The sequence below is a fragment of the Arvicola amphibius genome, chromosome 1, assembly GCF_903992535.2.
Source record: "Arvicola amphibius chromosome 1, mArvAmp1.2, whole genome shotgun sequence".
NCBI lineage: Eukaryota > Metazoa > Chordata > Mammalia > Rodentia > Cricetidae > Arvicola > Arvicola amphibius.
This window is the reverse complement of record NC_052047.1, coordinates 123,190,242-123,206,106: the sequence shown is the minus strand read 5'-3', so window position 1 is coordinate 123,206,106 and position 15,865 is coordinate 123,190,242. Positions and strand designations below refer to the sequence as shown.

The 15,865-nt window shown below is 41.3% G+C and overlaps 1 protein-coding gene across 2 annotated transcripts in view; it reads right to left on the bottom strand.

Annotated features, from left to right (window-relative positions):
* Mettl9 (methyltransferase like 9) overlaps positions 1–15,865 on the bottom strand; it is a 40,513-nt gene that overhangs the window by 14,137 nt on the left and 10,511 nt on the right. For both annotated transcript variants that reach the window (XM_038322303.1, XM_038322295.1), the window contains exons 2-4: positions 12,983–13,173; positions 8,185–8,394; positions 5,848–6,032 (exon numbers count right to left, since the gene is read on the bottom strand). In XM_038322303.1, coding sequence (XP_038178231.1) covers positions 5,848–6,032; positions 8,185–8,394; positions 12,983–13,173 — 586 coding nt within the window. The remainder of the gene's footprint in view (positions 1–5,847; positions 6,033–8,184; positions 8,395–12,982; positions 13,174–15,865) is intronic.

Here is a 15,865-nt window from a genome sequence, read left to right as displayed (position 1 = left end):
TCCCGACATTACACACAAGACAGCCCAACACTCAATGCGCTGGCTATTCTACAAGGCCTGCCCTGCACTTTGTCCTTGGCTTACACTGTTTGCTCTCTCCCAACCTCACCATGTCTGCATCTTCATGCTCCCACACACACACTTGTGTGAGTTTGTGACAGCTATGAAGATACAGCTCAACAGAATGAGCAAGGTCCTGAGTTCAACCCCAGGACTGTAAAAACAAGACAACAAACACAACAGCTCAACAACGCACACACAAAGCCTTCCCTAAGTCCCAGCTAATGAGCTCTCCTTCTCTAGTCCCACCATATTTACCCTGTCTCTTTACATTATCCCAACGTTGCCTGTTACAGCTACAATCTATAATAGAATCACAACAGTGTTCATTTATCTTGGTATTTCCACTGCCTGGCTCTTCCCAGCACAGAGGCCTTCAAATGACTTTGTATGAATATGAATGAACAGTAATTCTATTTTAAAACTTCTTTCATTTCAAATGAGATGAGAAACACTTCACTTCCTTGCCACCACTGACCTTTTTCCAGAAGCTACTAGCTGAATCCTTTCTTGTTCTCTGGGCATCCAGAGAATTTTCCCTGTTACATAGTAAACTGTAGCCTCCCAAGTGACTGGCGTCTCCCATGACAGCGAAGATGGACGATGACAAGATGCACCTTGGTCGGCTGCTGTCACTGTGACAAAACATCACAGGCTTTGTAGCTTACAAGCAGCAGAAATGTCTTTCTCAGAGTTCTGGAGGCTGAAGTGGAATCAGAGTCCTACAAGGTGGGTTCTAATTAGGTCCCTCCTCCAAACTGATGAAGGCAGAGCGTGGGTTCTGGAACCTCTAGCACAGGACAATGACCTAGTGAACACCATCACCTGCCAAAGGGGCCACCTCGTAGACCCCACACAATGGAGGAGAAGCTTAACATAGAAAAAGCGAAATGATCCAGAAGTCTCCTATCTATATCCTCTACCCTGAATTGCCTGCCAAGACATGCCAATGAGGTTTTCAAAAAAATTAATTCCCAGGCTGGGCAGTGGTGGCGCATGCCTTTAATCCCAGCACTCGGGAGGCAGAGGCAGGCGGATCTCTGAGTTCGAGGCCAGCCTGGTCTACAAGAGCTAGTTCCAGGACAGGCTCTAGAAACTACAGGGAAACCCTGTCTCGAAAAACCAAAAAAAAAAAATAATAATAATAATAATTCCCTTTTCATCTCTGTAAGAAATCTCAAACCTGTGACCACTGGGAATGTAACTGCAGAGTCACACTCACCAATAGAGAACTCACTTTGAAACAGTTAAAATAAAGCCTTCAGATTCTGAATGCCTTTGTTATGAGTTTAAGGCAGACTAAAAGACACTGACAAATACTTCTATGAAAGGAATTGTGAACAAGTATGATCAATAATCACAAATAAAAAAAAGAGTAGAATAGGACAGACTAGAATAAATCTAGCATGGATCAAATACCAGAAACCAGACCCATACAGTTGGCCACTGTTTAATAATACATGACTTAACCCTCATAATAAACCCTGATGTGGGTATTAGCCACTCTGGGCAGGAGAATCTCTCAGATTTTTAAGAGGTCAGGCTAACCCAAATTTCAAGTTCAAAGAGGGGCTATCCCTCTGACACTAAGCTCTTTCCACAAAATAGACTAGGAGTCCTGCATGTTTCTATCTGGGTGAGTGCGTTTTAGACTGAATGTCTAACCAGAAGAATGGGCATGCCTATAAATCCTAGCATTCAAGAAGCAGAGGCAGAAAGACAAACATAAATTTGAGACCAACCCAAGCTACATAGGAAGTTCCAGACCAAGACTACAGAGCAGGACACAATAATAATAACAATAATAACAACAACATAATAGTCTAATTCAATCAGACCATGACCTTATAAATGAGTAAGAAAGTTGCTAACAGGCTATTTCTTAAAAGCACAGACCTCACGCAACAGTTTCACAAAATAACGTTATCAAATTTTTAAAGAATAAAACACAGAGTAGAACATTCCCAATTATTTTCTACAAAATCAGCAGGACAATGATATAAAACCAAGATAACACCCTCCACAGACATAAAGACCACCTAAAGGTAATTTATTCATCGACAGTATTAAGGCTATCTATCTATGAGGTGCTGTGGTCAACTCTGTAATCTTATCTCCTCAGGTTAAGAAAGGAATACCCTGAGTTCAGGGCCAGCCTAAATAACCTAGTGAGACCCTATCTCAAATAAAAATTAAAGAGGTGTGGGGGGAGCTGAAGAGGTGTTAAGAGCAGTACGAGTAGTTACTGCTCTAACAGGGATAGGAGTTTGGCCCTCAGCCCCACGTCAGATGACTCACAACCTCCTGTAATCCCAACTCCTGGTCTTTTGGCACCTGCACTCACACAACCCAACGCATGCACATAAATCAATTTTTAAAAATTAGGAGCCAGCAAGATGGGTCAAAAGATAAAGGTGCTTGTTTCCAAGCTTGAAGACCTCAATTCCTGGGACCCAACAATGGAAGGAGAGAACCAAGTCCCACAAGCTGTTCTCTCACCTCCACATCTCCCAACACACACACACACACACACACACACACAAAGCCATTTAAAAAGGTAAATGTGTGAAGGTAAGTTGCAGTGTAGAGCACTTGTGTAGCACATCCAAGATTATGGGTTCAGTCCCTAGAACTGAAAAAAATAAATGGTAGAAATATTAATGTTCACGGCATTTTCTTTTTTGGTTTGTCAAGACAAGGTTTCTCTGTATAGCCCTGGTTGTCTTGGAACTTCCAGGCTGGCATCAAACCCAGAGATGTGTTTGCCTCTGCCTCCTGAGTGCTAGGATTAAAAATATGTGCCACCAACTGTTTATGGCATTCCCTCTCTCCCTTTCTCTCTCCCTCTCTCCCTCTCCCTCTCCCTCTCCCTCTCTCTCTCTCTCCCCTTTCCCCCCTCTCCCCCCTCTTCCTCTCCCTCTGAGACAGGATTTACATCTGTAGACCAGTCTTGCCTTGAACTCACAGAGATCTGCCTGCCTCTGCCTCCTGAGCGCTGGGATTAAAGCCTTGCACCACCATGCCTGGCGTTTGTAGCATTTCATTTAGAATGTTTACAAGTACTGCAGACCAGAGTGGCCTGTCTTAAAGAGGCCTCTCAGAGACTGTCTTCAATATGATCATCCCCAGAGACTCTGAATACTCAGATATAAATTTCAGTATTAACTCCTAGATTTGTAAACTCTTGATTTAAAAAAAAAAAAGATTTTTAAAACATATCAACCAAGCAGTGATCTGTGTAAAGCAGACCAGGCTAGGCCAGAATTGCTCCTGCAGCTCCTGCCTTGGTCTCTCAAGCACTAGGCTTACCAGCATAAGCCATCACACCCACATTTTTGTTGCTGGTGGTGTAAAAGCAGACTGCTAATGTCTGGCCTCTTTCTTCCAACAGTAAATGCTAACAACCATATTGGAGAAGGAGAAAATAATCTGTAGTTTATTAAATTCCAGGTGTCAATGTTTCCACCACGCTCAGCAGCAACAACACTGCATCTACTCCATGTAAGGGTCGGGTCCCATGAGTCAGTCTGAGCCAGTCCAGCTCACCACTACTTACACTCAGGTAGTGTTAAAATGTGTTCCTAGATATATTTCAAGGGAAAATTAAAGTATTCCTAATGGCTTCTATCTGCATACATGTACAGTAAGATTTGAAGAATGTTTAAGATGATCAAAAACCAAAAACGGATTGGAATAAAACAAAGATTTTCATTATATACTCTTTGCAAGCAGCCTTAACAATTTTTACCATAAATGATTTTGCATAAAATTATGATTTTAAGAAATTAGTCATGTTATTAAATGTATTTGTACAACATTATTCTCCTAAATGACATCTTTTTCCCTGAACAGGTTTTACCAGATAACCAACTCCGATTGAAGACTAGGTGAGGGAACCGAGTAAAGAGACTAAGAAGAAACACAAGTGGAGCTGGAGACATAACTCAGAGGTTAAGAGCACTGGCTGTTCTTCCAGATGACACAGGCTCAATCTCAGCACCCACATGGCAGCTAACAACTGTCTGTAACTCTAGTTCTGGAGGATCCAACACCCCCACATAGACATACGCGCAGGAAAAACATCAATGCACATAAAATAAATAAATCTTTAAAAGGAACAAAATACAAGACCACTTCTTCTAAGTTAGCCTAAACAACAAAACTGTAGTTAAATACATGGCACTGACTATCCTCCCCAAAAAAACATCAAGAGTAATCATTCCGCCTTTAACTGCTTTTGTTAATTAATTAAACCAAGCAGGCTAAGCACACTCAGGCACCCTCACAACAAGCCCATTCTGCGCCTTCAAGTCTCCCGTCCTCTCACAGTTTCCCATGGAAATCATCAGGATTTAATTAGAGCCTTAGAGAAAGGAAGCAGGAACAGCAACAACAGAGTGCTCCAGACAATCTGCAGAAGCTACAGGTCAATAAAGGTCACCCCTAGCAACAAGGCTTTGTCTCAAATTTGTAATGTGTCACAGGCCAGACTCCTTAGAGTCCACAGGCAGCTCTGGACACCCACAATCAAGAAGCTTGTTCTAAGTCTTAAGTGAAAACTGCGCTCTTGTTTAGCTTGACTTCCTTTCAATGCTTCTTGTCAGAAACACAAGGAAATGAAATTTGTGGTTAGACTGATGTTTCTTCCTCCTGCTCTTCCACCTCCTGCTATGCCAGGAAGCAGCATTAAAGCTCTATCATGTGGTTGCCCATCAGAACACAGGAAGCCAGAACCTTACAACTTAGTGTCTAGTGAGTGAGTGCAGAGAGGGAGCCAAGGCTTAGTCACAGAGACTGGCACTGCAGCAAGGTCAGATCAGAAAACATATGATAAATATGATATGGACGGCACTCACACAGCAGGGTGAAAAGCCATTCAACAACAGGAATTTAATGTACACAGAAAAAAGACTGGAGGGGAACATAATTTTCAAGTTGACCTAAAGTGCAAATGACAGCAGCTTAAAGTATGAATTATTGTGATATTAAGTTACAGTCAGAAGTCACAGTAAACTTACTAAGGCCAGGAAACAGCCCATCTCTTCTAGTACACTCTTCAATCAATATTAATGAAGACCAGCACCATTAATTTACAAAATCACATTACAAGGCTTGGAGAGATAAATGGCTTCAAGGTTAAGAACATGCACAGGAACCAAGTTCAGTTCCTGGAACCCAAGCAGAGCAGCTCCAGTCCCTAGGGATCTGATGCCATCTTCTAGATCCTGCAGACGCTGTACTCATATGCACACACACACACACACACACACACACACACACAGTCAGTTCTAAAAATGATAGTAAAATTATTTTTTAAAAAAATCTTGTTACTCAAAAAAAATGATACAAATTGGAGCATAAATATCTTCAAAAGAGAACACTCATCATTTTTATTAGAGTCTGGGACAAAAATGTCAAAAACGTAAAAAACAAAACAGCTATGACATTTAGCAAGTATCTATTAGCAGATTAAAAGATACAATTCACCACTTGACTTGACCTATATATGCCACTAAATAAATGGCTCAAGTGTCATTTAAAGCTAAGTGCAGACACAGACGCACTGACCCAGCTGAGTACAAGTACGAATAGTACCAGGGGTACCAGAGTGCTATAAGGTCTGTATTAAGATAAGCATTAACCAAAGTGATACTATATATGTTTAATTGTATTATTTTAAATTCTAGATGACTAAAAAACTCTAGGCTGTGTTTAGTTTCTCATAACACAAAACCAAAAATACCAATAGATAGTCATGCTGAGAAGAGCTGGCCTGTCCACTCTTACCGTTTTCCACATACGGGTGGAAGGGCAGAACTAAGGCAAGAACGACCCTGCCTTGGGTGGGCTCCAGGACACTTCTGATGTCTTTCAACAATGTCAGAGGCTGATCACAACGATCCAGCAGATTTAAGCAGCTGATGACATCATACTGGAACCCTGTATTCTGCCACTCATTTATACCAAGCACTCTGGAAAAAAAAAATCAAAAAGAACTTGGTTAGTATTTCTCTGATTTAGAGCCAGCTTTAAAAATAACTATAAGTAGAGAGTAGGGGGACACACCAAGAAAACTTCTCACTTAATCTACCTCAAAATCAGCTGCAGGTAAGTAGTTTCTGCGCTAGTAATTCTAGAAAACAGAAATACTCTCTCTGAACCAAAACCTACTCTGACAGCAGATCAAGCTCATCCTTACTTCATTTTTAAATTCTATCTGTAAGCTCAGTTCCACTCTTTAAGATGCATTAGTAGCTGTCCTCAAATGTTCTCCAAATGTTCAACCTGGCCCTGCTCTGCCAAAGCTGCAAAGAGGCTAAGACTAGGGTTGGCCTAAGTTAAAACATGTGACGGAGAATAAATGGAGACACAATTTCTGTCCATGGCCTCCAAATATTACAGAGGCAGGTGCCACCTCCACACTGTGTAAGCAGTCGATACACAGAAGTCTCTGAACCCACAGACTTTCTATCTAATAAAACTCTTCCTAAGTCTCTCAAGCAGCAGGCAGTTTACAAACTGAACCTGACACTTTATACCCATCATTACTGTCAGCTGTTTGGGTAGGGGGTGGAATCCAACTTCTGTCAGAGACATAAAGAAGTTAGTTAGTGCGGATGTAATTGGTATAGGTGCTATGGAAAAGACACAGTGAATTCTCAAAGAATTACACAAAGACTTAGAGGGCAGAGAGATGGCTCAGAAGTCTGCACTTGTAGAGGACCTGGGGTTTGATTCCAAGAACCCACATGGTGGCTCCAGTTCTAGGGAATCCCAACACCCTCTTCTGGCCTTCGTGGGTACCAGTTGTGCACTTGGTACACAGACATACATGCAGATAAAGTATTATACACATAAAATATACTTTAAAAAATTAAAAACCATAGACTTAACATGTGATCTAGCAATTCCACTTTTAGGCATATACCTAAGGGGGGGGAGGGACTTAACAAGCATTTATATAATTCGTTCATGTATTACTCACAATGGCTGTGGTGGCTTGAATCGGCATTGCTCCCAATAGGCTCATACATTTGAATACTTGGTCCCCAATTGGTGAACTGTTCAGGAAGGACTAGGAGGTGTGGTCCTGTTTAAGGTGGTCACTGGGGGTAGAATCTGAGGCTTCTCAATGCTTACACCATTCCCAGTTCTCTCCCTCTGCTTCAAAGCTGTTATCTCAACACGTGAGCTCTCAGCTACTGCTGCAGTGTCATGCCCACCAGAAAGGTTGCAGACTCACCCTATGAACCTGTAAGCCCTATTAACTCTTTTTTTTATAAGTTGCCTTGGTCACCATCTCTTAGTTCAGCAACAAAAAGTAACTAAGACAAATGTTAGAAGCAACCCAAACGTCCGTAAAATAGTGTGGAGTAACTGTACAATTGTGTTATTCAGTACTAAGAAAATTGAAGTACAAGCTACGACATATATGAACCACCAAAACAATATGCTAAATGAAATAAGCCAGTTAAAGGACTTTCATGGGTCCTCCTATGATTCCTCCAAGATAAAGTACACGGAATAGTCAAATTCATACAAAGCAGAAAGGTCATCATGAACTGGAAAGAAGGACGAATCAGAGATGACTATTTGAGAGTGTTGTTAGGGAAGATGAAAAAGCTATGAGGACAGACGATACAAATGAACCACTGACCTAATTAGAAACTTAAAAATTATTAAAATGATACATCTTACATTACATGTATTTTTACCAAAAAAAAAAAAAAAACCATTAAAGCATACAAAATATCTGGACATGCCAGATCCTATCTAGAGGACAGGCCCTCATATGTGACTGCCCGCTCCACGCTGTCTCTCACTCATGCTATGTTCCCTGTGCTGACAAGTCCTCTGCTTCAGAAAAATGCTGCCATGGAAAATTCCTTTTCTCTGGTTTCCCAATAATTCGTGTTTAATTCTTAACCATGGAAAACTGTTCCTGATTCTTATCACTAGGATATGTGCAGAGGTAAAGTGCTGGCCTAGCAAGCACAAGACCCTGCGTCCAATCCCCAGTGAGACACACACACACACACACACACACATACATACACTTTAAAGAAGAAATCGATCTAAAACCACGATACACCCAATACCCCGGCACACCTCTAGAACCGGTACCTGTATTTCTTCTTCTGGAGCTGCCAGATCATCGTTTCAGAAAGCTCAGTGGCATAAATTTCTTCAAAATGAGGGCTCATGATTTTTGTGACTTCTCCATCTCCAGCACCTAAGTCAAGAAGTCTGTGAGTTTTCCAGTCGGGATTAATTTTAAGCAGTCTCTGAAACTGATCTGGTGAAAACACAAACATCGAGCCTCTTCCTAGCAACCTGGGGAAAAAGGGTAAGAGCTGAAGTCTACACATATTAATACTTCTACATACACACAGAACAAACAGCACCAAAAATTTCTGACTTTGTGCAATTATTATATGATTAAAATATAGTTTATCTTCTATGACTAAAAAGCAAATTCACTAACATATCATATAACGATATAATTTTCAGTTGCAAATGATATTCCAACATGCATGGTAAAGAGAAGTAAAGAAGAAATGAAATAATGGAAGTGAGAACTGAAGTCAGAATAGGAAGAAAAGAAGGAAGGAAAGGCAGAGATGCCAGGCCAGGGGAGTCAGACCGCAGTACTAGGCAGGAGTCAAGCGGCCCTTCTAGGATGATAGATTCAACAATGGGTGAAAGGAAAAAATAAATAGCCTTATGTAAAAGAGTTTAAGATACACTAAAAATACAACCATTTTAAAAGAGGAAAAGAGAAACCCTTGCAAGATCAGCCAACTGGCATTAAGAAAGTGAATCCATATTCAGGTAGGTTGTTTTACAATTAGCTGAGACCTATAATTTATTAAAGGTCCTAAAAATAAAAAACTTCAAACAGATAGTATTGACTGAAAAGATAAAAATGAAGAGAGACCGACAGAAGCTAAGTGGAGACGGAAAGAGCCCACAGAGAAGCAGGCACAGCTCAAGCAAGCCTCACAGACATGCACTCCCTAACCCTTCTTGCTCTTAAATCCTGATTTGTCTGGGGCAAAAATTCTCCAACTTCCTTTAAACAAAACAACCTTTTCTTCAAATGCAGTGAAACTCAGACTTACAAAATCTAAGGAGCTATTACTGCTGCAACAAGGCTAAAAGCCTGCAACTGCCAGCAGCCTGATGCAGCTCCTCCTCAGATCATGAAAAACCACTGGTACCAGAAGCAGAGAAATCTGCAGCATTTTGTCACTTTCTGGAAATAATCAGAATGTAAACTAGGCTTACTGTTCAATGACTGTGAAAATACACACAACACGGTGCTTGCAGTAAGACCAGCTTCAAGAACAGTAATAAAAATGGAGCTGATGTAATAAATTCCTTCTCTTCTTTTGCCATTAAGGCCATAAGAGCGCTGAACAAAATTCAATAATATATTTACAGTAAATCTTCTGTCTCACATAAATGCTGAAAGACTGGGGAGCAGGAACCGAGAAGACCCCAGAGACCGCTAAGCATGTTGTTGAGAACTTTTTAGCAAAGAAAGTCATATCTCATAAGAGACATAACTAATCCCCATTGTTTTCACTGCTAGAGGGAAAACAAGCACATGTGAGAAAAGGGGCTAAACTTGCTGAAATGGCTGTGCAAAATCCACGCAGGATCCAGTCAAGTAGAAGGGCTCCAGGAAGCCTGATGCTGACTTCATGCCACAGAACCAAAATAAGTCACAAAGTACTTTGCCTAAAACTTTCCCAGCTATAAAACATGTTCCCAAGCTGTCTCCCTGGGATGTGAAGAAGCCTGTCATGTTACTATAAAATTAAAGGGCCAGAGATCATCTGAGGTCAGAGCTCACAAAATTAATGCACGAAAGTCTACGTTTAAAGGCACCAAAAAGAAATGAGGGAAATACTACCCTATCTGCAAAGAACATGAGCAAAGGGGGCTCCATAAAAAAAAAAAAAGAGTGTCAAAAAGAGTCAACTAACTCTGCCCTTTGAGAAGTTCAACATGACCTAAGAAGCTAAATGCCCTACACTGTTTAGCAAGCACAACAGAATTATCCAAGTATACATGGAGACACTGCACTACTATGACATCAGGCCTCCAGGAAACACTGTGGAGAATGTTCTCCACTCTTTCCAGTCCTTCATAATCATCCTGGGTTCTCTAGCCAAGTCTCTCTAGACATAAGTCTACAGAGGAGCTGTGCTTCTTATAAAATAAACTGAAAACAAGCTGGGCATGGTGGTACATGCCTTTAATTCCAGCACTTGGGGGCAGGAGGCAGGCAGGTCTCTGTGAGTTCAAGACCATCCTGGTTTACAGAGCAAGTTCCAGAACAGTCTAGGGCTACACTGAGAAACCATGTCTTGAAAAACCAAAATAAATAAATATAAATAAACTGAAAACAGCTATCAAGTTTCTCAAGGGATATAACTTAGTAGGAGATTAAAAAGAGTCCTTGCCCCAATTGTATAAGGGAATAAAGTCCCCAGTACCACCAATTTTTTTAAAAAAAGGAAAGAAAATCTTTTAAACTGGGTGTGGAGGCACATATCTGTTATCCCAGCAGTCAGGAGGCAGAGGTAAGAGGGCTGCTACAAGTTCAAGACCAGCCAGAGACACATAGCAAGACACTACGCAAAAACAAAACCAAACAACACAAACCTACTCTCTCTTTGCCTTCTTTCTACCATGAAGAACTTTGATAAGCATCTTGGTTCAAGAAAGTTTCACCATAACTATGTAGTTATTTCTATTGCAGAGAGTACCACTGCATAATGGAAAATACCAGTGGGTTCAAAACTGAGTTCTGAGTAGAGGACAAAAGACACTAAGTTTAACAAGGGGTGGGGACAGGGTGTGGCAGTGATATGGCTCAGTAGGTAAAGGGCCAAACCTGACTACTTAAATTCAACCCCCTGACCACACGGTGGGACAGAATCAAGTCCCACAGTCTGTCCACCACCTCCACACTGTTATGCCCTGGCAATGCACATTCACATGCATACACACAATAAACAATAATAATAACTGTAGAATGAGCAAGGCAAACAGAACAGTATGTATCCGGGGTATATCATTGAGCTCAGGAGTACAGGAGTTTGAGGCCAATCTGGGCAACATACCAAGGCTACACAAAAAACAAAAGGGTGGAAGCAGAAGAGTTACAGTAATGGAAGACAATGGCATTTACTATTATGCTGCCTCTTTGGTCAAACTGCCAAATTCTACAGTAAGGAATTTGAAGTGGGTTTCAGCAGGTAGAAGAAAAAGGAGGTAATTTTAGTTTGAAATGTCCAGAAACAAAGCACTGACGCAAGCGCTTTTTTTAAAAGTTATTTCTTTGTTTTATGTGCACTGGTGTTTTGCCTACAGGTATGTCTGTGTGAAGGTGTTGGATCCCCTAGAACCGGAGCTCCTTGTGGGTGCTGGAAACTGAGCCCAGGTCCTCTGGAAGAGCAGCCAGAGCTCAACTGCTAGGCCACCTCTCCAGCCCGAAAGCACTTTTTAAAGAAAAGACTCCACCTTCTATCACTTTCAAAGAGTAGAGAACCCCCATAAAGGGTCTCCGCATGCCAGGAGGTGGTGGCACACACCTTTAATCCCAGCACGCGGGAGGCAGGGGCAGGCGGATCTCTGTGAGTTCGAGGTCAGTCTGGCCTACAAAGAGAGCAAGTTCCAGGACAGCCAGAGCTACATAAAGAAACTCTGTCTTGAAAAATAAAAAGGAAGGAAGGAAGGAAGGAAGGAAGGAAGGAAGGAAGGAAGGAAGGAAGGATCTCTGCAATAGTGCCACACTTGATTTCCCCAAAAAAGAATGAATGGCATAGGAAAGAAAATCAGTGTAACCAATTTTAGGACAAAATAGAAATAGGCCAGGCTGTATAAATTCAACTCCCAATACAAAATCTCAAATGTTTGCTGAAGCAAACATAAACCAAGTTCATATAAACAAGGGAGAAAATTAAGCAAAAAACCCTGGCGGATGGCTTGTGTGCCTGAAAACATATTTAAGAACTAGATGATAGACTGGGGATCCAGACATTTAGCAGAAATTTGATCCAAACCTCAAGGGAAAAAGAAAAGCATCATGACCGATTGCCAAAATTTGGCTTTCTTCATTGTAAGGCCTTGGGCACGTTTAAAAATCTAATGAAGAAGTGATAAGTGATACTTATGAAAACTTTTCTGTAGATATTTATGAAGGAACCAAACTTCCTGGTAAGCCTAGACATTATATAAGGACAAATGCCAGATCCTTTAAACAGTTGTTGCCTACTATTTGGGCTGGATAGTCAGATCCCCTCAAAAACTTGTCTGTGGGATGTGGGCTTAAGGCCTTCCTTGAGCATAAGGGCCTCCTCCAGTTGAGGGCTTGGTCTCAAGTCTTTGCTACTCCAAAGCCCACAGTTAGCAGAAATTTGTTAAAAACACAGACCCTCAGTTGGGTGAGGTGGTACATGTCTTTAATCCCAGAACTTGTGGAGGTAGAGGCAGGAGACTCTCTGTGAACTTGAGGTCAGCCTGGTCTACAGAGTGAGGTCCCAGACAGCTAGGACTGTTACACAGAGAAACCGTCTCAAAATAAAAAGAAGAAAAAACAAAACAAAACAGAAAACATAGACTCTCAGAAGCAACCAACTCATAACCTACCTTTTAACACCATCTCCTGGTGGTTCCTATGTCCATCAGAGCAGGAAATGAACTGAAGTCTCCCACCATAGAAATACAGGCTAATAAAGCTACTTGCACAGTTACAATGAATTTTAAAAATCTAGGTACGCAAGGCTTCAATAGCAATTTTAACAAGCAGGAGTATTGTGGTTAAGGTAGTATCTAGAACAAGGTAACTTCCCTCTTTCCTTTTTTAAGCCTGAGAATAAAAGGGGTGGAAATTCTAATATTCACTTACCCGTTGATAGATGTTCTAGACATAAACAGGCTAAAAACAGATGATACAAAAGAATGATAGAGTTGGATAAATAGCCAGCCAGATTTCTCAATGCTGTTGTTTAAGAAGATCTGTGTTCCTTGATCAAGATAACTCTGAACAAAGACAGACTGAAGTGATTCACATAACTTCTCTCTGTTGCACACATACCACTAGGGGGAAAAAAAGGTAAGATTAAACACAGTTGAAGTAATGCTTAAGAAATCTAAAAAAACAAAACAAAAAACCCAGAAGCCTAAAATCTAATCTAAGATCATCAAATGCAATCTCATGACTCTGCAGGCGATCATCAATCATCTTTCCTGCCCACATGACCCTCAAAGTTCAGGTGACCTCTCACTTCATTTTCATCACCCAGCCTGCGGGGTAGAGGGGAAGGTGAGAGGGTTTCCAGGTCATGCAGCACAGCAGCTGGCAGAACCAGGTCACCGAACCCTAACGCAAGGCCTCAGTCACAAAACAGTCAAGTCAGAAAACCTTCCTTGGCCAAGACTGACTCAGCATCACAGGCGGATGGCTAGCACTCCGTGTTTAAGTGAAGCACTGTATAATCCAGAGATGCACCTGGACTCTGCCAGCCTGATCAGCAGCAGAGCAAACAACAGCTAGTGCTCTGGAGAGCAGAGCAGCGGCCTTCGGAGGTGTAAGGAAAGGGGACCTTTGGACATCCTGGGTGTGCTTTAGCAATACGCCCGCCTCAACTCTCATGAGCACAGGAAAGCCGAACAAGTTACTTGAGTTCATTCTGTAATTAAGATGACCAAGTGATTACACACTAAGGAAAGATTTCTAAGAATAGGTTCTAGCGCCAGGCTGTGGTGGCTCATGCCTTTAATCCCAGCACTCAGGAGGCAGAGGCAGGCGGATCTCTGTGAGTTCAAGGCCAGCCTGGTCTACAAGAGCTAGTTCCAGGACAGGCTCCAAAGCTACAGAGAAACCCTGTCTTGAAAAATAAAACAAAACAAAAAACAAAACAAACAAAAAACAAACAAGAATAGGTTCTAGCCAGATAATATTTTTTAAAAACAAAATTCCATAACTACAGATATACCTTCAAAGGCTAATGTTTAAAAAACACTGGCTGGCCCTGCAAAGGACCCAGATTCTGTTTTCTAGCACCCACATGGCAGCTCACAACCATCTGTGACTCCAGTGTTAGGGAATCTAGTGCTCTCTTCTAGCCTCCCCAGGCACAGTATGCACATGGTGCACGTATATACATACATGTAGGCAAAACACCCACAGGCATTAAAGTATCTTTATATGTTTATTTAGCAAGCCTTCCAAAACAAACACTTCCCATCTTCCTAGAGTTAGTGTAGCAGGAAAGCCGGAGAGGAGGTTGCACAACAGCTTCAGTGTAGCCCTATGTGAGCTCAGACAGTGACTCTCCTTAGCTCACAAGTGTGATGCCATGGTATCTATCCTGGAGGACAGACAGCCTACTATGAGGATTAAACAAATACAATGCGGACAAGTCAGTACAGCACAAAGCAGCAGTCATAACTCCTCTAATACAGACACCCTCAAGTCCCTTATACACAGTGGGAAAACTGCAGACGGTTACTTTTAGTGCATTATTTATTAGGAAATTACTAATTTTTCCAAATAAGGAGTCTACTAGCCCAAAGTGACTTGCTTAACCTTGACAAATCTGACCACTTACTAGCAATAAGTGTCCCATAACTTCCTGCACCATTAACGAAGCAATTTTATAGTCATCCTACACTTAGTAAATGCTGAGTGCAATCAGTCTTCTTGACACTAACATTAAAAGAAACCAAATGGAAACCAGCAAAAACATGCAAAAGGTCACAGTAAATGTCAATGATTCATCCTTCGTACACTCTACATACTCCAAAGTTTCTCGCTCTTGACTACTTTGTACTAACTTGCTGTTTAACCACTGCTAACAAAACTTCCTAGACTTTACCTAAAACTCCTTGTTGTCTCTGCCCTATAATGACAAGCTATAAAATGGCTTGAAATTCACAGCCTACACTTCTCTCCTTGGTCTGGAAATGTTCTTGCTTAATCATTTACTGTTTACTAATCCTTAAAACTTACTGAGCCTGAAGCTATGCCCAGTACAGCTCATAAACCATTTTTATTATATGCATGACCTTGTGCACATTCTGAACTCTACAACCGAGTTACTCTGACTTGTATTTATTTTTTATTCTGAAATGGCTAATCAAGTTGAAACACAGCCCCTTGCTAACAGGCAATCAGAAGCATTCTGTTAACGTGGGCAAGAAGTCATCCAACTGAAAACCAGGAGCTAAGAATTTCTTGGCATCTATTTGTAAACAGACAAGAGTAACAATGGATCCTGACTTTCAGAAGAAAGAAGTGGCATCATCAACTGCTATTATTGTTTTCAAGCTCCATGAAAAAAATCTCAAATTTTAATAGCGTATTTCTCCATTCATAAATACTAACACATGTATTGGACCATTACTGCCACAAAAGTTTTCTTAGAAAAAAAAATCTGTGGTGTTTTGAATAAGAATGGTCCCCACAGGCTCATATATTTGAATGAATAGTCACCAGAGTGCGACACTATTTTAAAGAACTGGGGAGGGGGGGGGTAATTAGGAGGTGTGGCCTTGCTGGAGGAACTGTGACACTACAATGTGGGCTTTGAGGTTTTTAAAATCCATGCCAAGCTTACAGTCCCTCTTCTCAGCCTGCAGACCAGGATGCAGTTCTCAGCTACCACTAGAGCACCTGCCTGCCACCATATTCCCTGACATGACGATAATGGATTATGTGGAAAATACTAGAAACTTTGAATTTTTTGTGTGGACTGTGAAGATACCTCAGTTGATAAGATGCTTGCTT